General features: G+C 41.7%; 1 protein-coding gene across 9 annotated transcripts in view; it reads right to left on the reverse strand.

Annotated features, from left to right (window-relative positions):
• CTBP1 (C-terminal binding protein 1) overlaps nucleotides 1-24643 on the reverse strand; it is a 224976-nt gene that overhangs the window by 41530 nt on the left and 158803 nt on the right. The window contains exons 1-2 of one of the 9 annotated variants that reach the window (XM_069977265.1): nucleotides 21094-21265; nucleotides 19775-19868 (exon numbers count right to left, since the gene is read on the reverse strand). The exons of 2 other annotated variants lie outside the window; for them this stretch is intronic. In XM_069977265.1, coding sequence (XP_069833366.1) covers nucleotides 19775-19814 — 40 coding nt within the window. In that variant the 5' untranslated portion in view covers nucleotides 19815-19868; nucleotides 21094-21265. 6 more of the 9 variants (XM_069977262.1, XM_069977263.1, XM_069977266.1 and 3 more) reach the window with 6 other exon arrangements.

Raw genomic sequence — 24643 nt, forward strand, 5'->3', positions numbered from 1 at the left:
CCCTCGGGCCCTGTAGTAAAACAATCAGGATAACATCTCCCCCCTCTTATTGACTTTAGATTATAGGCGCGCTGGATTTCTTAATGAATAGGAGCAGCCTTTATGAAGAAGACAGGAAAAACCAGTATTTCACCAGAAGACATATTAAAGTTACTGTATTGTGTACATTTTTGTCTTTTGTAATATAGAATTATGCTCCTCTTTTTACAATCGTTAAAAAAAAAAAAAAGAGAGAGAGAGAAGAAGGAAAAAACAAGTCATTTTAGTTTTCACACGCCAGGTTGAAAAAGGTATTCTAGCCTGAGGCTAAAAATTAATATTATGTCGGGCCCCTTACAAAACAATAGAAAAAAAAATAAAACATACTTACATAGCCCTGGCCTCCTGCTGCGCCTGTCTGTCACCATCCAGTGCCTCGATAGTCTGCTTCCGAGATGAGCACTCAGTATTAGAACCTTCCAGCCAATCACTGGCCGTAGTGGTGTCTCATCTTGGCCAGTGATTGGCCGAGTCTGCAGGTCCTGCTACTAAGCGCTCTTCTCGGAAGCTGAAAAGGCGGCCAGGGGACTGGAAGGAGCTGCAGAAGAACAGTGGAGTACTGAGACTAGGTAAGTTTTTTTTTTCTATTTTGTAAGGGGCCTGGGATAATATTTTTAGCCTATGGCCAGAATTTTTAGCCTATGGCCAATGAATCTGAAAACAAACACTTTTAATGGGGTGCTACAAAAACTGTATTTCTGGGAGAAATTAACCATATTGGTCACACATTGTGAGTGTTACCAAATCACAACCTCATGCTTGTTCCCATTCATCTGGTTACCCAGCAAGGTGTGCAGGCACCAGATAAAAACTCTGCATGCATTTATTTTCCAGTTTTTTTTCAATCCTCTAAAAATCATGTCAGAAGGCAACTATGCCACATGGTCTATAGTTCAGGCACTGTGCGCCATTTAAGCAACAGATGGAAAAGACTTGTTGCATCTGGTACTTCCATCTGATACAGCTGAGGGATACCAGACATATGTGAACCTGGCCTAATGGTGGTGGTTGCTATACACACAACCCATGTGTTTGTGGAAGAAAACAGCCATGTACAACCTCTTAAGAATTTGCCACCTGGTGAGATTTTAATAACACAGTACTATAAGGAAAAGAATTCCCTAGTTCCATAATAATGACAACCTCTGGGACCCTCACTAAACCTCCCATATACTGCAGAAGGGTAAGCTGTAAAGGGGATTCAGTACTAGGGCCCCAGGTGAGACTTCAGTGGTCTTGAAGTGATGTAAACTACCAGTAGTTAAAAGGGAAAAAAATACATTAATACGACAAAGAAACAAACCAAATCTCAACATTCAATTCAATTTTTTGAATTCAATTGAATCCCCAAATACAAAGTATCCACCATACCACATCTAAAACCAACAATGGACCAATGTCACCAAACAGAACAACATAATTGCACTAACATTTTGTGTGTCTCCCAAACCTTTCTGCCCACTCATAAATCTAGGGTTTCCAAAATAAACACCCAACCATAATCTGATCCAAGTCTATTAGATGTTATAGGAGTTTGCTGGAAAACACAAGTAGAAGCCACCGCTTGGCCGTAAGAAACAATAACAAGATCTTGTCCAATTTGGCACCATCTGAGTGCAGCTGAATTGGACGATGACCCAACACTCAGAGGCTGGAATGACCCCTGTGCGCCTGAATGGACATCACAAAGTAGCTCTTTGTATTGCTGTTTTCTATGTACATAAAATATCCATTAGAATAAAAACATCAAGTAAATTTTGTTCTAACATCAAATACTATAAGCCACATATACCACAATTCCTAAGAAACTGAGTGAAGAAGGGTTACAGAGAGTGTCTCTTACTCTGGAGGACCTGTCCTGCACTACAGAGACCATTGATCTGAATGCATTGTGTAATGCTAAACATTACCTGTGGTGGCACTGCAGAGAAACCCAACACTTTCTGCCAGCTTTCTCCCACAGTGATCGCTGAGGTTCAGATCAGAGGGAGGCTGATTGTCAAGGGACCTTTCTCAAAGCGGACTACTCCTCCTATGAAGCAAATCTTTGGATAAACACTATAGAAAATTTATGAGGCCTAGTTATCTCCCTATCCTTTTGTTCACAAAGGAAGGTGGCAACCCCTAAAGGCACCTTGAATTGTCTCTAAAGGCAACTTAACATTTAGGCTATGTTCACACTACGTAAAATAACGGCCGTTGTCCGCGCAGCAAAACTATGGCCGTTGTTTTAAGGTTCCCTATAATGACTTCAATGCAATGTAACTACGGCCATTGAATTCACACTATGTATCAGATAACGGCCGTTGTTTATACGGCCCCTGAAAAATGAACATGTCAATTATTTCCGGCTGCAATACTGCAACAATGGCCGTGGATTTCAATGCGGCAGCGAACATAAAACTTATATCTTTCGAATTAAACTTGATTTTGATGTAAAAAAAAATTCTGAGTGGTTTCTCGGGCTGGGCGCAATATTTAAAGTAAATGACCTGTTTCATCCAGTTTATAATCATGCTAGGAATCAAAATTAGAAAAAGACTAGCCCGTACGATCGTATTTCTACGGCCGTAGTTTTGGTCGCAAAAGTCCGGTCGGTGAAAAAGTAGTGTGAACATAGCCTTACTTAGGCAGGTCACTATATGACTATACCTACAAACTGGATGCACCCAAACACACACACACAACAGTGCTTCACCTAAGCTAGTATTAACTATTTATCCTTAAGAGCGTATTCAAGATTTTTTTTTTTTTTGCAAAAACAGCACCACCCCTGTCCCTAAGTTGGGTGTAGTATTACAAGTAGCTCCATTTACTTCAATGGAACTGAGCTACAAAACTCACACCCATGGCGCTGTTTCTGCAAGAAAGCGACCATGTTTTTCTAAGATTGCATAACCATTTAAAGGGCAACAATGGAGGCATAGGAGGTAGAGCTGAAGCAAAGACATTCTGAGATCCAGTTGAGCTATTTTGTGAACTGTTTGGTGCAACCTTTACACGGCAAAAGAACCTTGATGGTGCGTTCACACCTACAGGAGCTGATTTTCTGCAGCAGATTTCATTTAAATAACTGAACACAGCATCAAATCTGCTGCAGATCCTGTAGGTGTGAACGCACCCTGAACAAATATAATTACACCAAGGCAAAACCGGCAACCTTGGGCTAAGACCTTTGTTGTGCCAGTTCGCCCATCACCAATCAATTCACTGTGATACATAGGAACACATGGAGTACAAGCTAATCATTACCAGTATATAGTAATGACCTATTAAGATCTACTAAGAAACTGTGAAATGCACAGTACATTGTAATACAGTAGCAGTTTATGCTGCAGAGCTGCTCTTCCTTCTAAGGCCGGGGACAGGAAGTTGTGGCTTCAGACAACTATTCTGAAGACTATGGAGTGGTGGTCACATGGGCAAATACGTACAGACAATTATTCTCTGCCCTGTTCCATCAATTCCTTTAGTCGCAAAAGTAAGCAAAGGTCGCTAACAAAAAAGACAACATATATGTAGAAAGTAGACAAACTAAACTAAAGCTGGCCAATGGACTGTCTAATATCTATGGGGCCTCTAACTCTCCCCCCAATAGCAGGTGTTAGGAGAGGAACTAGATAGAAATGCTGGATTTCATCATGGCCCAATCCCTTGGTTACTGGCAGCATCTTTCTCCACACTCAGAACACGTGCAGGCTTGGCTAGAGATGTCCGTGTATGGGGGATTGGGGAGATGCCTGTTGGATGGACATTCTCTAAAACGTTTGGTCAGGTATGTTCACACTGAGCAAATCAGGCGCAATTCCGCGACAGAATCCTGCCTTTCTCATTGTCCCATAGCCCGTCCCATAGTGTCACTTCTTTGAGCGGAGAGCGGCGCTGCAGAGGAGCACGCGCTCTTCCATTGAGATGATATGACCCACTGAGGCAGGCATAATTCTCTGCCGCGGAATTACGCCTATTTTACTTAGTGTGAACATACCCTTAGGGCCCTATTTCACCGGACGATTATCGTTCAGATTATCGTTAAATCGTTCGAATCTAAACGATAATCATTCGGTTGAAATGCAGTTAACGATTAACGACCGAACGAGAAAACATTAATAGTTTTATAAGACCTGGACCTATTTTTATCGTTGCTCGTTCGCAAATCGTTCGCATTGAATAAGACATCGTTCGGTCGTTCGCAATAGATACGAACGCAATAGCGAATAAATAGCGAAGAAAAACTATCGCAATTACGATCATAAGTAACAATTATCGTTCCATGGAAATGAGTGAACGTTCTCAGGTCTTTCGCAATAGCGGTCGTTTGAGGTCGTTAATTGTTAACGATTATGCAAACGATAATCGTCCGGTGGAATAGGGCCCTTAGTCCCAAAATGTGAGGTGGTAAACAAAAACAGATAACACGCATGCATGAAAGGAGCTTTCACCAAACATACTAAGGGATCATTTAGACTTTCATTAAAAAGGAGCTCTTCCATTTACTATACACACCTTTTGGTGCAGCAAAAATAATGTATAAAAAGACTGCATACTCACCATTCCTTGTCACTGCCATTCTGAAGTCTTCCAGTCCACACTGCTATTCTTTTTCCTGCTTCTGATGTTTTGTGCAGGCAAAAACTGTACACAAAGCCTGTTCCTACCCACAAGAAACATTATCAGAGGCAAGATGGGAACAGCAGAAGGAAGACTTCAGAGTGACCACAACGGTAGAGGGGGGAGGTGGATCAGGAGGGAGGTGGGAGGGGGTGAGTATACAGTCTATTTAGGCAGAATAGGCAGCATCATAAGGCTGGGGGGGGCAGTATATGGATAGGGAGCAATAGATACAATATGGAATGGAGCTAGCAGATATAGCAATGTGCACAAGGCCTCATAGTACATTACCCAAGTGGACTCTGCAGATTCGGAGGTTACGAATCTTCTCTCTTTCTAAGTGGTCAGGTTCTAACTGCTCAAAGTTACAAGACACTGGTTATTCCACCAATCACATTCACCCTTTTAGATGATTTTGAAAGCCCTGTCTCACTATGATAAAATAAGATGACAAACCACAAGGGCAGGAAGTGTTGTCATGGCAACAAAGACCAAGAAACTCCTTTTACAAGAAGCCTTTGGCCTAAAATAGTATTGATCACCCACCATGACACCCATATTTTACAGAAGTTATAAAACACACACACACTATACAAAATTTTTATATTATATATATATATATATATATTAATGCGCATTTTTTTTGCATATATCCATACACACACATACATCTATTTGAAACGTGTTGTCATGGGAGTGATAAGACATATTCAGCCATAATAGATGTCATGCTCTAGCAGTGAAGCTTAGATACAGGATCTGTTTGAAGGATCCTTAAAGGGGTTATCCAGCACTACAAAAACATGGCCACTTTCTTCCAGAGACAGCATGACTCTTGTCTTAAGTTCAGGTGTGGTTTGCAATTAAGCTCCATTCACTTCAATGGAAATGAGATACAAAAGCCCACCCAAACTGGAGACAAAAGAGGGGCTGTCTTTGGAAGAAAGTATGATTCCAAGCCAACGATCGGCACACCAGCTCACCGAGGTGCCAAGGGAACAATCGCACATGTATAAAGAAATAAATCCCGGCACTCACGTATTGCGAAATAAAATAAGGTTTCTGTGTTTATTCACACATGGGACGCTGCACGCGTTCCGGCCATCAGGCCTTTTTCAACAGCATACAGATGAACACAAAGTGCAGCTTTTTATCAGCAAACAGGCTCACAAAAATGACGTCATCAGGTAAGTCATGAGAATGGCCCACGAAATCCTGAGTCATTAACCCATGACTGGCCCTGTTACAATTCACATGGAAAATATATAACAAGACGTATAACATCTAGTCTTCCGATTTAGTATTGATTTTCTCCCGATTGTAGAAGCTGTGAATAAAATGTGCAAAACACAATAAGTATAAAGAAAAAGAAAGAAAGAAAAAAAGAAAAAAAGAAAAAAGATAGAAGAAAACGCTTATGAAAACTGGCTGACTTCATAATCTCTGTTCAGACCATGCGGTTCTAATGTGTTTAAGACGTGAATCCAGTAAGCCTCTCTATATAATAAAAGTTTTTTAATATCACCACCACGTCTGGGAGTTTGTACTTTCTCGATAATCTGAAACTTAAACTGTGATAAGTTATGATGACATTTTTCAAAGTGTGCTGGCAAAGGAAGTAAGGTATTATGACATCGGATGGTGGATTTATGCTGGCTCATGCGCTGTCTAATTCTTTGCATAGTCTCACCAATGTATAAAAGCCCACACGGGCATTTAATCAGATAAATCACACAACTACTGTTGCACGTATGGTGGCCCCGAACATTGAACTCTTTCCCAGTGTGTGGGTGATAAAATTTATCACCCCGAATAATATTAGAACAAGACTGGCAATTCAGACATGGAAAAGTACCATTCTTCTGAATTGTAAGTATCCTTTGACGCCACGCTTTTTGTTCAACCCCTAAGTCTGCGCGTACCAATTTATTGTGTAAATTGGGTGCTTTCTTGTTGCACATAAGAGGAAAGTCCTTAAATTCTGGAATATCAGGATGGGAATCCCGTAAAATGTGCCAATATTTCCTTATGGTGGTATCAACTTTATAATTTAGAGGATGAAATTTCCTCACGAATGGAATACGGTTAGACTGTTGCCTCGACTGCCTGGGACCCTCACTAAGTGCAGATTTTAAGATGTTACTGGGATAACCTCTCATGAGGAACTTCTCTTCCATTTCTCTCAATCTCACCTCTCTAGTCTCGGGATGGGTCACAATATTCCTTACCCGTTTGAATTGTGAAATCGGTATCGCTCGTTTTGTTGAATAGGGGTGACCACTACTGTACAATAAGAGACTATTACGATCTGTCTCTTTACGGTAAATGTCAGTACATAGATGTCTCTGTTCATCAAAGGAAACAGTGGTGTCCAAAAAATTAACCTTGTCTTTACTGTATGAAATCGTAAAGTTAAGCTCCTCCCACACTGTGTTCATATCGGCAAAAAAGGACAATAAGAGGTCGAGTGGCCCCTCCCATACGCAAAATATGTCGTCTATAAATCTACGCCATATACGGGCGTGTTGTTGGAATAAAGAATGTGTATATACATAATTTTCTTCAAAATCAGCCATATAGCAATTTGCGTAGGGAGGGGCCACATTCGACCCCATCGCCGAACCACGTAATTGGACATAATAAGTGTCTCTAAACATAAAAAAATTCTCGTGGAGTACTAGATGTAAAAGGCCCAGAAAAAAACTTTGGAAGAAAGTAGCCATTTTTGTGTAACACTGGATAACTACAGACTCCATTCAGGTATATGCAATTATATGCACCATGTGCAAGTTTGTCCTAAAGCTGTCCATATACATAGATAGCTGTCGGACAAAGAAGTGACAGATATATCTCCCAATCCCCGCCATACATGTGCTCGCTCAGCTGAAAGTGCATGTATGTTCTAAATAGGGAGAAAAAAAAACACTTCTAAACCAAACACACCCTTCTCTCTAACTACATCTGCTGTTAGAGAAGAGCTGAGAGGCCTCCATACACAATAGATACAGTAGTTGGCCATGTAAGAGATGGGTATATACACGCACAGAGAATACTTTTAATGCAATGTTTAGCCTCAATACTTCTGTATATTGTCAGATAACGCTTCCATAATATACAGCTCACTAGTGCCCAAATATGACTAGAGATGAGCCAACCGGGTTTGGGTTCGACTCCATCCGAACCCAAACTTTCGGCATTTGATTAGCGGGGGCTGCTGAAGTTGGATAAAGCTCTAAGGTTGACTGGAACACATGGATACAGCCAATGACTATATCCATGTTTTCCACATAGCCTTAGGGCTTTATTTAACTTCAGCAGCCACCGCTAATCAAATGCCGAAAGTTCGGGTTTGGATGGACTCGAGCATGCTCCAGGTTCACTCATCTTTAATCATGACCATACATCGTCTAAACAAGACCTCAAAAAAGGATCCAAATATAACTACCACATAGTGCCCACATAAAACATATACTTCTAGAAATGTGTGCCTAGCAGTAGCCGAAAATTCCTGCCACACATTGCCTAACGTTACCTTAAAAAAAAAAAAAAAATCTCAGCACACACCATACTACTATTCATTGCCTAAAAAAATAATATCCATTGCAGTGTCCAAATACCATAAAAGGTACATTGTGGTCTAGGGCGATGAAAGGGTTAAAGGTTAAGCGCTTCAAGGGTATTAAAGGGGTTATCCCAAGGATCAGGGTTGTCATCTACAGGATAGGGGATAATTAACAGACCGATTGGGTAGTCAGACCAAGAGGGCAATAGTGTGCATGCTCGGCCAACCCTCCATTCACTGTCTATGGGGCTTCTGAACATAGTGGGTACAGCAATATTAATAAGTCTCAGAGTATAAATAGAGTGCTGGCCAGGCATGCACACTGCTGCTCCATTCGATCGAGGGACAAGGGACCTCTGTTCTCTTGCTTGGTGCGACTGCCAGGACCACTACCGATCATCTGGTTATCCTCTATCGTATAATACATTATAACTCTGAATCTTGGGATAACCCATTGAAGACTTGCATGTTCCACTCACAAATTACACCTTGTGGCATAATAATTTCTCAAGATAAAAAAACAAACAAATTTTTTCTTTGATGAAGAGACTTTTGATGAAACATAAATAAAACATCCACGTGCAACATAATGGAATTTTCGACTCTACCTATTAAACCAAGCGTATCCCTATGTATCCCTGTGCAGACGTGGCCTTGTATGATACAACACTTAACAGATTACGAATCTTAGAAACTTTCTCTTTGAGCTTTCCTTGAAGGAACCTACAACTTCCTCCCAAAGGACTTCATTCAATTCAGCTACATTCAATTGAAGGATCTCTGCAATGGAAACATAATACCCCAAAGAAAAAGAAAAAAGCCAGAAGGAAAGTCTGAACTGCAAGTAAGCTGCGCCACAATTTCTTTAACTTGTGATTTGGGATGGCGGACGACAAATCATTTATGGATGTCTTCATCCTCAAGAAAGCCCACGCTCTCGGGAATCTAAATAGAACCCATCATAGTCGTCTCCCCTATTACGGTGGTGAAAAGCGATGCACCATTCTCCATAAGTCTTACAACATTTGCAAACAAAAGATTCAGCCAATCATTCCAAGGATCCTAAATAGTCATTGGGGTAAAGGAGCACCGATCCCTTGGATCAGAAGGTTTTGGGTAAGGTATATGATCTTTATGGTGTATGCCGCCAATGTCACCACATCAAAATTTACTCTAATACATAAACACATAGTATACTGAGTCATAGGGTACATCCAACATCTCAGAGCCCGTAATCCTTTTGGGGCATATGTATTTGCTATAATGGAAGGTTACAGCATAGGTTCCTACAACATTAAAAGTTTTTCCCGAGTCGAGAGCCGACACGCCAGATTTACCGCTGACATTTCCGAATGTCACCGCTTTGATTGCTTTTTTTTTTATTTATCACCTTTTATCTTAGCTAGAAATAGCTGAAATCAAATATAAGATGTGCAAATCACACATCGAATTTCAATTAACCTCCTTCTGCCTACCGGTAGCTTACACCATGGAGGCAACAACCATTCTGTAGGATGCTCCATTCATAGGACTATGTTGCATATTCAGTACAGTGACACTAAGTGTACAGGGTGCACCGTGATCCATTTGATAGGTAGTGGATAGGTACAGGATCTCTTTAGAAAAGAAAAAGAAATAAAGGTGGGAGTTGTCATTAGCTAAAACTGGCTATATATGGGCTCTTATGACCTGACACAATGGGTGAAGAGAAGTGATGAGTGCACCTGCCAAAAGTTCGGGTTCAGCAATGTTCGTCTGAACTTTAAAGAGGATGTACCACCTGGTACATCCTCTTTAATCTGAACCCACCTATCGAACGGCGCCGACACGGGGAAGCCGGTGCCGCGGTCCGTTTTTCGGTCCAAGGCCCCGTTCCCATGCACGGGAACCGGCCGGTGCTCAAGCACTGGAGGCCGGCTGGCCCGCCCCCAGTGGGAGGGAATTCCCATAGGTGGGTTCAGATTAAAGAGGATGTACCAGGTGGTACATCCTCTTTAACACCTAGTTATTTGACTCCTGGTGTCTGGAAACATTTCATGCAGCCAGGGGATCATAGATACAGCCGCCAGGAAAACATAGATACAGCCTATGGGCCCGGTCACACTATGGAATCCGCGTGGATAAGCTTAAGCCTAGAAGGAAGCCTATGGGATGGCCAGATGTTCAAGCGGGAGCGGGGGTTATCTGCGTGACTCCCTTTGTAAGGGCCCTTGCACACTAAGGAAATCATGCAGATAACTTGTTGCAGATTCCGTCTCTTGCAAACTCCTCCATGCTCCCACTTGAAGTTCTGCCGCTCCCATAAGCTCCATTCTATGATCAGGCGGATTCCGTTGTCCGCCCCAAAGAAGTGACATCTCAGTGAAGCGTCTCAGTGTCAATAAATATAAATCATTCTGGTACTATACTTACCTACCCTGTTCCCTGCTTCAGAGACAAGAGGCTGCGGTAGAACATGGCACCTCAGCCAATCACTGATCACAGTGTCCTATCAAGGCCAGTGATTGGCTGAATAGGCAGGTCCTGCTCAACATCTCCTCTCAGAAGCAGAACAGAAGAAATAACCTTCAGGGGATTGGAAGGAGCCAAATGGGAGCTGTAGCAGGACATGTGGGAGAACAGGCAAGCAAGTATAGCTTTTCTTTGAGTTTCTTTACAGCTCCGGCATTATATGAATTTAGGAATACTTGAACATCCTTTTAGGCCCCCTAAAATGGTCCTCCCAATAAAGGATAGCCATACAAAGAAATCTATTAAAGTTGAATACCAGTCGTGGAATAAAAAAAAAAAAAAAAAAAAAAAATGGGTTAACCGAGCAGGAAAATTTCAAGAGTGTTTTTTTCCTACGTGCAGTATCAGAAAAGTTTGCTTGCAGGCAGAGGAACACAGAGCATAAACTCAGTGGTCACGTCACATCCACCCATCTTCAAACGTAGGAATATTATGTAACGCAGCGCTCGCAGCAAAGGACGAGTCATCCGAGATGGCAGCGTCACATCAATGCCACATCTTGTGTCGTAGAGAGGAACATTTTGCTTTTGTGTAGAAGGGCACAATAAAAACGTGACAGTACAATACAACAGCAGACAAACATATGACAAATACGTAAGGCACGTAGGTGGAAGATTTTCAGGCGTATGACACCCATAGGTAATAAAACCTTTAATGCACTGTTTTCTAACGGATGCCTGACATACCAGCCGGCAGCTTCTGGCATCTATCGGGTCAATGGGGCTCGGTGGATACAATCCAGTACGAATTGGGAGCACAATGAAGGTACCCTACAAACACAGTATAATAGAACTCAATACAGGGGTATTTTGTGCCAATAATAAAACCATAAATCATAGTCCAATCACAATCCTAGCAAGGCCAAATATAAAGCCACAATATGGGAGACTACAGGCATGTGAAATGGGTTGTAGTCAGTAAAAATAAGATAATCCTATAATAGTCCCACCATGGGGAAATTCACAAGTGATAACCCTGACTGGGTTAAATGGTTATTAGCGCATTCATACACCATACATGAATAACAACTTAAAAGGGTTATCCAGAATATAAAATCGTAGCAGCTTTCTTCCAAAAACACACCTGTCCTCAGGTTGTGTGCAGTATTACGTGTATTCAGGTGGTGGTCGGCACTCCACCGGGTGGCGGTGCCAGGGTATAGGCACAACAGTCAATAGAGAAAAGTTCCCGACACTCGGCAAATCTCTGCAAAGTGATTTATGCAATAAATCTGAACAAGCCCATATACACACCGACAGATAGGACGCGTGCCGAAACGCTTCCTTTCTCAACTAGTCTGCACTATTATAACTCAGGTTTATGCACTTCAGTAGAACTGAGCTGCAATACCACCCACAAACTTAGAACAGGAGTGGCGCTATGGAGGCAAATAGGAGACAACCCACAGTTCTGAAGGTATGAGACACCGGCAACAACATAGTTGCATCCTATTGCATTTACTGATTAAGAGACCACCTATAGGAATCCAACCTGATGATTTAGAGGAGGGACAAATGATCGGAACAGCTAGAGGCCAAAATAAAACCAGATCTTTATTTCATAACCTTTTGCCCTTGGATAAGGCCCGTCAGGCATCCACTTTCTTGGGTCACTCATGGCCAGCTCAATATCAGCCACATGAGCTGTTCCATTAGTACTGGCAATTGGTTTTCACTTCACATGCAGCATAGGTTGTGGAAACTATATATTATATACACTAGGTGATAAATATCTGGTTATACCTTCTTTGCTACGTGAAACCAACCCATTAAGATCATGGTGGTCTACACTGTTGCTTGAAGGTTGTCTTCGGAGTTCAAATCACCCTGTCCACCCTATCCTTCTATGATTTTTCTCTAACAATAGACTATTCAGAACATTTGAATATATAATAGGTATTCATAACAGTCATAAAATTAGAAGATCTTCTGAAGGAAAGTCCTTATGACAGTCCTAAAATCCAGCACTATAATACAAGGTATCACAGTATAATGGGAAAGTCTTTCATCTAGGCCGAAAGTAGTTTAGAAAATCCCTTTTCATTAGAAAAGCCATCCAGTAATAAGCTAAACGCTGGACAAGGTTCACACTTCTGGGAGTCCCAGGGATTTCCTCTTTCAGGTGATGTGCTAAGGTGGTGCTTTGGACATTCCCCACTTGTTAAGGCTACATTCACACATTCTGAACGGAACACGGACTTGGAATGCATGTAACGGCCTCCCTAGTAACGGCCTTCTAGTACATAAAGCAATTTTCGGCCATAATGGCCGATAATTGGCCAAGTACAGCCGATAATCGCTTAGCGTAATAGGGCCTTGAGACAAGATGACCGCTTAGAGTCAATAATTCCATTAAAAGACAATTCTTTAATAAGGTAGATAATACAGATGGAAAAAAAAAAAACTACTGACAAGCTATGAGGTCATCTTCTGACCACACGCAGCCTACAATGAAGCTCTCAGGAAGAAGAGCAGATGGACATTTGTTTTGGCCATGTAATCCGATGACTTAAGAAATAGCTACGCTGATCGGCTCTCAAGCTCTCATGTACAGCACAAATACAGAATCAGAAGAACAAGAAAGAAATTAACAATGCATGTAGCTATATAAGGGGCAGGTACAGCTGTCACACACAGTCCCTGGTGCCTAATGGGGGGCAAAGGCCTCGCCATCAGAAAAGACCTCAGTGTTATAAGAGACACATGGTAGGTGGGAGTGTTTTGCATTAGGGCCCAGAATCTATAAGTTCAACCTCTGAACTGAACCAAGCCGCTTCCCTCATCTGACCTCAGTACTTGTCAAGAACCATCACATCATTAGGAATTTTCAACTAGGAGCCTTGGGAATGAGCAAGCCCTTTAAGTCTATGAGAATCAACACAGATTTACATTCCACTGCCTTCATGAGATGATGATATGATGAGCTGCTGAGGAACTCCGTTAAAGAGATTACCCACCTAGGACAACCCTCAATACTGGGAACCTCTTCTGGTTACCAGGGCAGATGCCATGTTCCCTAATGCCCTTATGTAACCGTGTGCCACTACAAAAGGTAGACTGAACACTACGCCACTTAACTCTAAGGTAATGCCAAATTCTAGTACCAACAGTACTGGTCCTCTAATGGGACACCACAAAACTGAAGCTTTTCTATCATATTCTAGTTTCAAACTTCTCACCCCATTCATACCCCTTGTATATTTTCCCACACTCTATAGGTGGCCATACACCTCAGACTAAGCCGTCAGCCGAACCTGCCATTAGGCCATCAGTCTGCTGTGTATGGGGGCCCCATAGTTGTCCTTAAGTTATGGGCGACATAACTTAAGGACAATTTTAGGTGTATGGGGGCCTTAAATGTTAATCCCTTTAATGACTTTGTTCAGAATTAAGCAAATATGGCAGTTTTTGCTCCAAAGACGGGATGACACCTGTTAACAAGTACTATTTGCTTTAACACAGTAGAGAGGCGACGCAACACAAATCCCTATAGAAAACCTCTGCTGCTCTCCAGACTAGAATACCACTTCCTAGAGGACATAGGGCCCATTAACACTGCCGGGAAAAAGGCGGAAATTCCTAATGGAATCCCCGCCACGGACTCCGCCTGGCTCAGTGTCTCAATGTTATGTATAGGGCGCCTCCGCTCATGTCAATTCTTTAAGCGGAGAGTAGAGGTGCCCTGTACATAACATTAGGACACTGAGGCAGGCGGAGTTTTGAGCGGAGTCCGCTGCTGGGATTCCTTTCGGAATTTCCGCTTGTCTCCCGCAGCATGAACGGAAGACTTGAATTTTTTTTTTTAAAGAAGTAATTTACAGATCTCTGGCACCAGTTCATTTGAAATAAACCCCTTTAAATTAATGGGGTTTGTCACGTTATATCATGGTGTTCTTTATTCAACAGGTACTGATGTTGTGGTTTCCACTATAATGGAAGCCATAGCATTGGTGTGAATGGAGCCTAGAGATGAGGAAAGGGTTTTCAAGTCATTTAGGCTAGGAATATATGGCCAACCATCACCATAAAGACGACAAGGTTACGCAGCCTCTCCAAGGATGGATTTCTGGTAGCAGGTAGGACAAATTGCAGGTCCAACACAATCTTCAGCCATGACATGTGTTATGGGGTCAATTACCACGTAGCCTCAAACTAGACAATTTATCACTCAACCCTCCTGGAGTCAGGACGTCATATGAACCCCATAATGTGGACACACTTGTGTGAAGGATCTATCATATTCCATAGCTAGGCACAATTACTGTCCAGAACTCTGGGAGAGTGGAGCGACACCCCCTGAGGAAGCTGTAATGGGTGTCATCCAGCTTTCTAGGAAATACAATTGGCAGCACAGAATTTGCCAGGAGCCGATGACTTACTGACGTGATGATTCTTCTATCATTTTAGGGTGAAATGATGTTTGCCGTCTCTTCTTTCTTTGTGTTTGTCATTGCAGCAGAGTGTTTGCCGCAGCCCAGGGTGGAACGTTGTGGGTATACCGGGAGCCGTGACGCTTTCTCGCGCTGGTAGGTAATAATGGCTAATTTTCTCTAATTCCTCCCCAAGGCAATTCTTGGTGTATGGAAGACCAAAGCAATTATTGATCTGTCTGATGCCTGAAACAAGGTTATCAGCCAGATTGCTGCTGTATGGCGACCCTGCCATCAGGCTGTACCGGGGTATAATGGGCATTTACCGCAAACAGGTGTCAGCTCCATGATGAGATCAGTACCTGTGTACCGGAGCTGGATTGTCTCTACTCTCTCAATTCCGACATTGAAAAAATTGCCAAATTTTATACCTGAATATACATGATGATGTGTCGCACTACAGTGCCCATGAGGGCGGCCTATATGCACCCATGCTACAATGATCAACTCATCTGTTGTGTTACACAGGACTGCTGGTAAGCCTACAAAGTGATCATAAAGGAATCCGCTAAATGACAAATTCACCTCTGTACCTCATCTACTACCACAATGTAGCTGTGAGATAAGAGAGAGAAAGAAAAAAAAAACAAGAACAAGACACATTACAGCGTCTCTGAGATGAGTCGCGGCAGGCCTGCTATTCCCAAGGTCATACATCTATTCCCCGCGCTTCTCGCCATTCTAAATAAGGATGTAATACCGCCTGCAAGACATCAATTGGACAGTATCCTTAACCGTACAGAAAGGCCCTGGGGGACATGAATCCCTGGATATTCTGCAGTGCTGAGAACAGACACTGGCTTCCACTGGCAGTCAACCATGATAAAAAAAAAAAAAAAAAAAAAATTTGAATTACAAAATAATAATAAAATAAAAACACAAAAATAAATTACAAAACAGAATGATGACAAAAGAATCAAAAGATACAAAAATGCTAAATTATGAAATAAAAAAAATACAAAAAGAAAATAGCATGGAGGCTTATTTAGGGACATTGAGAATTGATAGTAAAATTTGCATGCAAAATTTTTGAAATGCCGACTTTGTGAAATATAATGGACACATTTTTTAACAGCATGTCCTAGAAGACGCCATGTTTAGCAGTGTCACAGCACAAGCAAATGTGAATGACATTAGTGACACATGGTCCTCATTGTCACCACTCCCCCCATACAGCGGCTTGTAGGAAGGGATTTCCTATGGTGTAGAGAAGAAGGTGGGGGAAGCCGATTCTTTATAGCTGACAGCTGCATCTCAAGGAGCCTCAGACGTCATAATCGGCTTTTAAAAATGGGATGATGAGCAGACAAACTTAGGTAACATGAGAGGAAAAGGCTTCGCTGTATAGTAAGGAGCCGTGCGGTTAAAGTGTGGGGGCGGGGTGCTACTTAGTGAAAGCTCTGGCGTGAAGAATTGCTCAGAATACACTTCTTATTATAAGGTTTCTATCAGATATTCTTCCTGTATAAAGATCACAGCTCTATACAAGTTGTATGGGGCCAGAATATGGTAGCCATACAAGTGTATATTTCTGTATGAGGGTAGATAGAAGAGCCTGGCACTCACCAGATATATTATGCTTATTTATTCAAGTGCAGCATGCATCACCGGTACAGTAAGGATGCATTTCAGCCAAGCATGGCCTTGTTTCAAGCTGATGAAGGTCATGCTTGGCCGAAACGCGTACGTGTGAATAAAAAAGCATGATATATCTGGTGAGTGCCGAGCTCTTCTATCTACCTGCTGCTGGACCTTTTCAACACATGCGCCATCACCCATTGGGAGTGCTGTCCATTCCACCAATGCCACGTATACTTCCGTATGACTCCTATTTTACCCAGAGGCATAGCATGAGAAGGGGAGGACACCACCACATGGGCACCAGAAGCTTTAGGGATGGCACATACCACCATAGAGGCCAGGGGCACATGGCTGTCCACCAAGGACTGGCACTTCTTGTGTAGCTACAAATCTGCCAAGGCAAACCAGGGGTGTTGAGGGAAATGGCCGCCCCCAAATTTACATGCATCCACAGATTTTATGCCTTCTGCAGGACATCTATTAGTTTATGGTATCAGCCACCCTGAGTAAACCTACAATCACTCATGATATGATGACGCACAACTGGTCCTAGCCTGGACATCAAAATGGTGGTTGTAGGTAAAGAGTTGTGTCATTGATTCCATTAAAACAGGGATGAGGTACCTTCAACCCTCCGGCTATTGCAAAACAATAATTCCCATCATGCCTGTCCAGGCATGATGGGAATTGTAGTTTTGCAACAGATAGAGGGTCGACTGTTCCCTATCCCTGTATTAAAAGATGGAATTGACCAAAGTGATCATAGGGAACTGATCACTTCAATGTGGCCCATTTAGCATCTTATTCTAAACCCACTCCCATTCAAGGAAATGTATACACGGGGGAGATTTATCAAACATGGTGTAAAGTGAAACTGGCTCAGTTGCCCCTAGCAACCAATCAGATTCCACCTTTCATTTTCCAAAGAGTCTGTATGGAATCTGATTGGTTGCTAGGGGCAACTGAGCCAGTTTCACTTTACACCATGTTTGATAAATCTCACCCATAGTTCCAATGTTTTTGAGTTCTGCTTTTTGATGCCAGAAAAATCTGCACCACAATCAGTAATGAAATCCACACAGGTAACACTCAGATATAATTTCAGATCCCGCCATGGATCTCACAATATCATGATAAACATCGGGCATGCCTCTAAAAATCTACAGCATGCCCACAACCCTCTGCAGGAGTATGCTTAGCCCTATTCGCTCAATCTGTTGCAGAATTTCAGTCCGATTACGCAAAACACCCCAATCTGCAAATTCGGTTGCGCTAATAATATGACCCTACAAGTTTTATTAGGTACACAATAGCCAGCAGATTGCTACGGCGCAGTCCCTCGTGATGGATTTTTTTTTTTTTTTTTTTTACACCATAGATTTGGCTGCAGAATCTGAACAAAAAAAATAAATAAATAAATAAATAAATAAAAAAAATTGCATGAAGATTTGGATACACATTAGAAACACATGAAGCGGTGATGCAGCCATATCCTGAAAAAAAAAAATCTGCAAGGTGTGAATCCACCCATAGGGTACGTCCACGGATCTGCTGTGGATCTGATGGTGAAGACTTCAGCTATTTATATTGGTGAAATCCACATCATCAAACCTATGGTGTAACATCTGCAGCAGTGTGAACGTACCCTTGATGTAGGGCGTCTGGGTGGGGTCCGCAAACACACTGGCTTTTTAACACTTTCATGGCAAACTAGTAAGAATAGAAAATGGCTATGAAACGGTGCAAGTGAGAATGGAAAGATTAATAATTTCTGGTTAATCTTCAACTATGTGAGCAGGGTCAATAACAGGAGCCGTGCCAAGGCTACCGGGGCACAGAACAAGGACTATACACACGTTATGTGGATCACCCATCAGCTGCAGTGTGCAGGTGGAGCAACCTTTAGTGCCAGGAAGTGATGCACCACCATAAGCTGCAGCCGGCGACCATCCCATCCCTCTCCTTATGCTACAACTGGGAATATCCGGTTATAGTAAAACCATAACTACCACAGGTTGTAGCCCAAAAATCCAAAAAAAACAATGCGATGGCCCATAAAGACAATGACTGGTCACAATAGGGGGGCTCATGATCCTGCCGAGAGCCATTAGTCATTCAACTCTCACATATAACTCATTGTGACGTCATCATAAGCTCTGCCAAACGAAGAACCCAGACTGACAAACTCAGCCCCGCTACATCATAAGAGGAAATGGGGTGGACAATAGGGGGCATTATACTGCATGCAAGTCCAACCCAGTTGACCTCAGCATAGCTGCCTCATCATAGTCACTGCCTACACTATGCAAAGAAAGACAAAACGCAATGTAAAATTCCTCGAAGGCACGAGGGGAGGAAAGAGCAGCCATTTGTTTACTGGGATACTACAGAAGAAGAAAAAAAAAAACACAACTAAGCATTGTGGGTAATACAATCCTATTTGTTGCCTTCAAAACACAAAACAGGTTTGACACCCTGAATTCTTCCAGGCCTCCACCCTATAGAACAAACCTTCTGTAATGATCTAGAAGGAGCGGTGGACCTCTTTATATGCTAATAGGGATCAGAAAGCAGAAGCCATCAGCCATTGTTCCCAGTCTGGGACAGATGCAGATGTATCCCCATGTCCCATAAGCCATCTATTCATCTGGCATTGTTACCGGCATCGTAAAGTTACATAGAAATATAAAAATAAATACATATCAGGCGACCTTGACAAATATTTTTTATATATTTTTCATAAATTTTTTAAAACAATTTGTGAAACAACTGTTCTGTTATGTTACACTGGTGACATAAATGCATTGAGACGTATGGCTAGACGTGACCACTGCACAGAACAATCACTCCCATCAGGCAATACATGTACACAGTCTATAGGGAGCGAGCAACCCACAGACGCTGCCAAAGCTGACATATGGCAATAGGTTTCACAAGAAATTCAAGACTATACCAGACTACCATCATGAGCTTAAAGCCTATCCCCAGCAGCTAAGGGGTTAATACACAGTCCCCCTTGAAGAGTAGGTTTTAGTGTAACTTACATTTTTCCGCCGCCAAGGGGAAAAAGTTCCAGGCGTGCATTCTAAGCACCAAATAACCACTAGATGCAATTTCCTTCCGAAGAACTCCAAGCCACTTAAAAAGCCAAAGGAAAAAAAAAAAATAGTAATAAATTCTCTCGCCCGATAGTTGAAAAATATCCCCTTCTTTGTACCGGCGATATGCTTGTAGATCCCCGGGATACGGACTTCTCGCAATCACAGAAGGACAAGTGAAACTATCAGCTGTACAGATGAAACATATCCATCACAGATCCTTATTGAAAAAAGAAAAAAAAAATTCAAAAACAAAAATCCACCAGAATATAAATATCGGGCATTTCAGAATAAAAATTCGAGTAAAATTTCGCTGTCTCTCCCGGCATCAGCTGCTCTGCATATCTAGATTTTTTTTTTTTTTTTTGCTGATCCTAGCAGTATTTTTTTTTCTCCCCCTTCGACCGAACAGATTTTTTTATTTCCTCTCTTGGAAAGTTCTTCCAAAAAAAAAAAAAAAAATTACACATAGCCACACACACTATTTTTTTTTTTCTGCTGGGATTATGATCTCAACTTAATGTGGTTATACTGCCAAGGGGTGGGGGGATAAAGAAGAAGGAGGGCAAGAGAGAGAGTAAGCCAGTTCCCTTTTTGAAAAAAAAAAAAAAAAATTCTCCGCTAGGAAACCAACATGTGTCAACTGTAGTGGAACAACTCAAAATTTAACCCCTTTTCCACCAAGCCCTAGGCCTAACCGCTTCCAACAGCCAATGACATCGCAACCCAATCAAAGCGATTCAAAAACAAGGTAAATATTTACAAAAATTCTAATTTAAATCTTTCTCTCCCCCCCCTGGCACCACCAAGCAACAACGTATTCATTACCTGCCATCCACAGAACGTCCAGACCCAAGTTTTAAAGCCTGATATTCATGCGGTCGTAACCGAAACCGGCGCCAGTGTATAAAAAATTACATTTCGGTAACATTTATCAGGTATGACATAAAAGAATGCAAAAAAAAATATTTTTTTTTTTTTGAGAGTAATGCAGCAGATAGGATTGGGCCGGCTGCAGGGCGGCTAGTGCACCGCATAACGCTCCATCAGCATAGCCGGGATATAAATAATCCTTTTATTCTGCAAAGGGGGGAAAATGCACTCACTCTCCCATTGAGTCACACACACACAAAAGCCAGAGAGGAATGAAGCCAGGGATAGAGGGAGGAGGGGGGATGGGACATGCAGCTCACACAACAACAATGTAGCCACAAGGAACAAGCAAATAACACATGAAATGGGTTTTAATGTGGCATGAGCATTACCTAGAGGCAACCCCTTGTTTAGCAAGTGAGAACTTCCCATTGAGGTGTGTATCCAGCCTCTCTAAAAATGACTGAGATATGGAAAATTAATCCCAAGCATATGGCCGCCACTTCAATTTTTCCCAGAAGTAAGACACACACACACAGGCATACACACTGCCCAAATGCGACTGTCTCTGCGAGAGAGGGAGAGGCGGGAGGGGAGGAGACAAGCAATGCCACCGGCCCTTCATTCTCATGGTTCTCGGCTGCGGCTGCGGGGGAAGAGGCGAGCGGGCGGGCGGGAGAAAGAGAAAGAGGAGGAGGAGGAGGAGGATGAAGAGGAGGAGGAGGACGGCTGCTGCTGCAGGATTATGGGAACAATGAGGGGTGAGGAGCGCTGAGAAGAGTCACTGCTGTGTATGATAGGGAGTGTAGTCATACGTGAGGGAACACACATGGATTTATAGGGCAGCTCTAAGAGTTGAGTAGGTACTAACATCAATAGATAGATAGATAGATAGATAGATAGATAGGTAGATAGATAGATAGATAGATAGATAGATAGATAGGAGATAGATAGATAGATAGATAGGAGATAGATAGATAGATAGATAGATAGATAGGAGATAGATAGATAGATAGATAGATAGATAGATAGATAGATAGGAGATAGATAGATAGATAGATAGATAGATAGGTAGATAGATAGGAGATAGATAGATAGATAGGAGATAGATAGATAGATAGGTAGATAGATAGGAGATAGATAGATAGATAGGAGATAGATAGGTAGATAGATAGGAGATAGATAGATAGGAGATAGATAGATAGATAGGTAGATAGATAGGAGATTAATAGATAGATAGATAGATAAATAGATAGGAGATAGATAGATAGATAGATACTAGATAGATATATAGGAGATAGATAGATGATAGATAGATAGATAGATAGATAGATAGATAGATAGATAGGAGATTAATAGATAGATAGATAGATAGATAAATAGATAGGAGATAGATAGATAGATAGATAGATAGATAGATAGATAGATAGATACTAGATAGATATATAGGAGATAGATAGATAGATAGATAGATGGATAGGAGATAGATAGATAGATATTGATATATAATCATCCTAAACAAGTGTATTAAAAATAAGAAATAGAAATATACATATGATATGTATTATATACTTAATATACTGTATATTTAATATTCTTATTAGAATATATAATATATATATTAACTGTGTAAATGTACTATAATATATATATATATATATATATATATATATATATATATATATATATATATATTACGTTTAATGGATAAAATATACAATAAAATAAAGAAAAGGTCACCGTCATAAACAGAAGAGGGTTCAATTTGCATCCATTGTGTTGGGATTTGTCATCTATGAAGATGAAAAAAATCTAACAAATGCATAGAAGAACCTAGGGGGTATCCACGCTTAGAAAAACATGGCCACCTTCTTCCCGAAACAGCATCACCCCTATCCTCAGTTTGAGGGTGGGATTTACGGATGAGTTCCAATAAAGTGAATGGAGCTGAACTGTAATACCACACATAACCTGAGGACAGAGGCGGCGCTGTTTTTGCAAGAAAGTAGCTGTGTTTTTCCTAATTTTGGAAGCCCCTCTAAAGGAAGACGACCAGCAGATTAAAAACCTGGTGATATGTGGTGGATAAAGATGAAGGTCCTATTCTTAGCTTGATCCTCAGCACCATTTTCAGGATATTTGTGTTTATTTTATATGGTATTGAGGTGTTTTGGTACACTGGGGGCTCCGTCCTCCTAATGAATATTGGGTGTAGAAATGCAGCCATTGGGGAGGAACTAACCCCTCATTTCAGCTTGTAGGTATGTTCACACTTCGGATTCCGCTTCGGATTCCGCACAGAGACTTCAAGCAGATTTCTCCGGCTGGCCTCCGCGTAAAGTTCCGCCCGTTCCATAGACTGAGTGATATTTGCCGTGCGGATTCCGCAGTGTGAACGCACCCTTACACAGTAAAAAACTGTCTGCATAAGGCTGAGGCTACATGGTCATTCCTGGTTGTACAACCAGGAACCAACATGTCACTATGCCCAGTTGCGTGACTTCAAGCCTCACCTTCAAGTAAATGGCGCACCCATGCAACCCAGAGGTGGCTGTGTGTTATTTAACAGCTTTAGCAATATGTAGACTGATTCTTAAAGGGATTATTCAGAAAAAAAACATGTATACTTTTCCTGCAAAAACAGCGCCACCCCCATCCTCAGGTTGTGTGTGGTAATACAATTCAGTTCCATTCACTTCAAAGGAACTGATTTGCAAGACCCACATCCAAACTGGGGACAGTGCTGTTTGTGAAGGAAAGCAGCCATGTTTTTTGATAACCCCTTTAACTTAATTAGAATAACCCTTTAAATTCCAGCTTATTGACCTTCCTAAAGCTTACCTAAAGATACACTTTGTGAATGTTGGCTGTATTGGTAATTTCAGCTGCTTGAAACTAAGCACCAAGCATGGGAATCCCTTGCGTTGACCCCGGCCCCTGAGAACTTCATAATTTTCTCATTTGGTAAGTTACTGAACTGACCTAAAAATGATCATTGACCACCATTGTCAATAGCTTAGTATCTGCTATTGGGACACCACATACACAATACATGGTCATCCAGTAGCACTATAACCTGCCATATGTGAGCGACTTGAGCATTGGTCGGTCCATCCAAACCCAAGATTACCGGTGGCTGAAGACGTTGGATGCAGCCCTAAGGAGTCCTGGAAGCATGGATAGGATGTGTCCCATACATTAATAAGGCTTGCAAAAATCCACATTCTTGCTAATTTAGTTGAATGGTCCAGATTACCAGTCTGCACCAAATCTGCCACGTGTGAACCTAGCCTAAGGCCAGATTTAAGTTCTTCCCAGACCACAGGTCTATTGACCCCAATTGAAAGCATCATAGATCTTTACAATGCTTACAGTCTGGTCATTAGACTCCAAGTCAGGCCAGGACTTGTCTCTGTATAAGGCTAATCTGTCTGGCCTCATCCCTCATGTACATGGAGCATACGCTGCTACGAATACAGTGAGCATAACAGAAGAGATACTGTATTGGGCACCATATTGGGCACCATACTGGCCCCTAGCTATGAGCGAGTTCCCATTTTATATATAGAGGTTTCCTGTAGAACTTTAGAGCGATAAGTGGAAGTTTCTTTGGGGTTCAAATCAAAATTTCCTGGCACTTTACTTCAAAAACATGAGGGTGCCCCACCATAACATATACGCTTATATACGCCAATAAGAATTGTGGTGCCCCAGGAGCCGCTCAGCTTTCTCACCCTCACGTGCCTAACAGGATTTACAGTTTTCCCAGAACTACTGATCCTGTGGGATTTAGCTGATCTCTCTCTCTTACCTATTGGATTCACTTCTAAGGGAGAGCTCGGATTCTGGATACATTTACCATTATAGGAGTATATATATATATATATATATATATATATATATATATATATATATATAACTTCAGAGAAATAGTGTGGTCTT

The sequence above is a fragment of the Dendropsophus ebraccatus genome, chromosome 7 (assembly GCF_027789765.1).
Source record: "Dendropsophus ebraccatus isolate aDenEbr1 chromosome 7, aDenEbr1.pat, whole genome shotgun sequence".
NCBI lineage: Eukaryota > Metazoa > Chordata > Amphibia > Anura > Hylidae > Dendropsophus > Dendropsophus ebraccatus.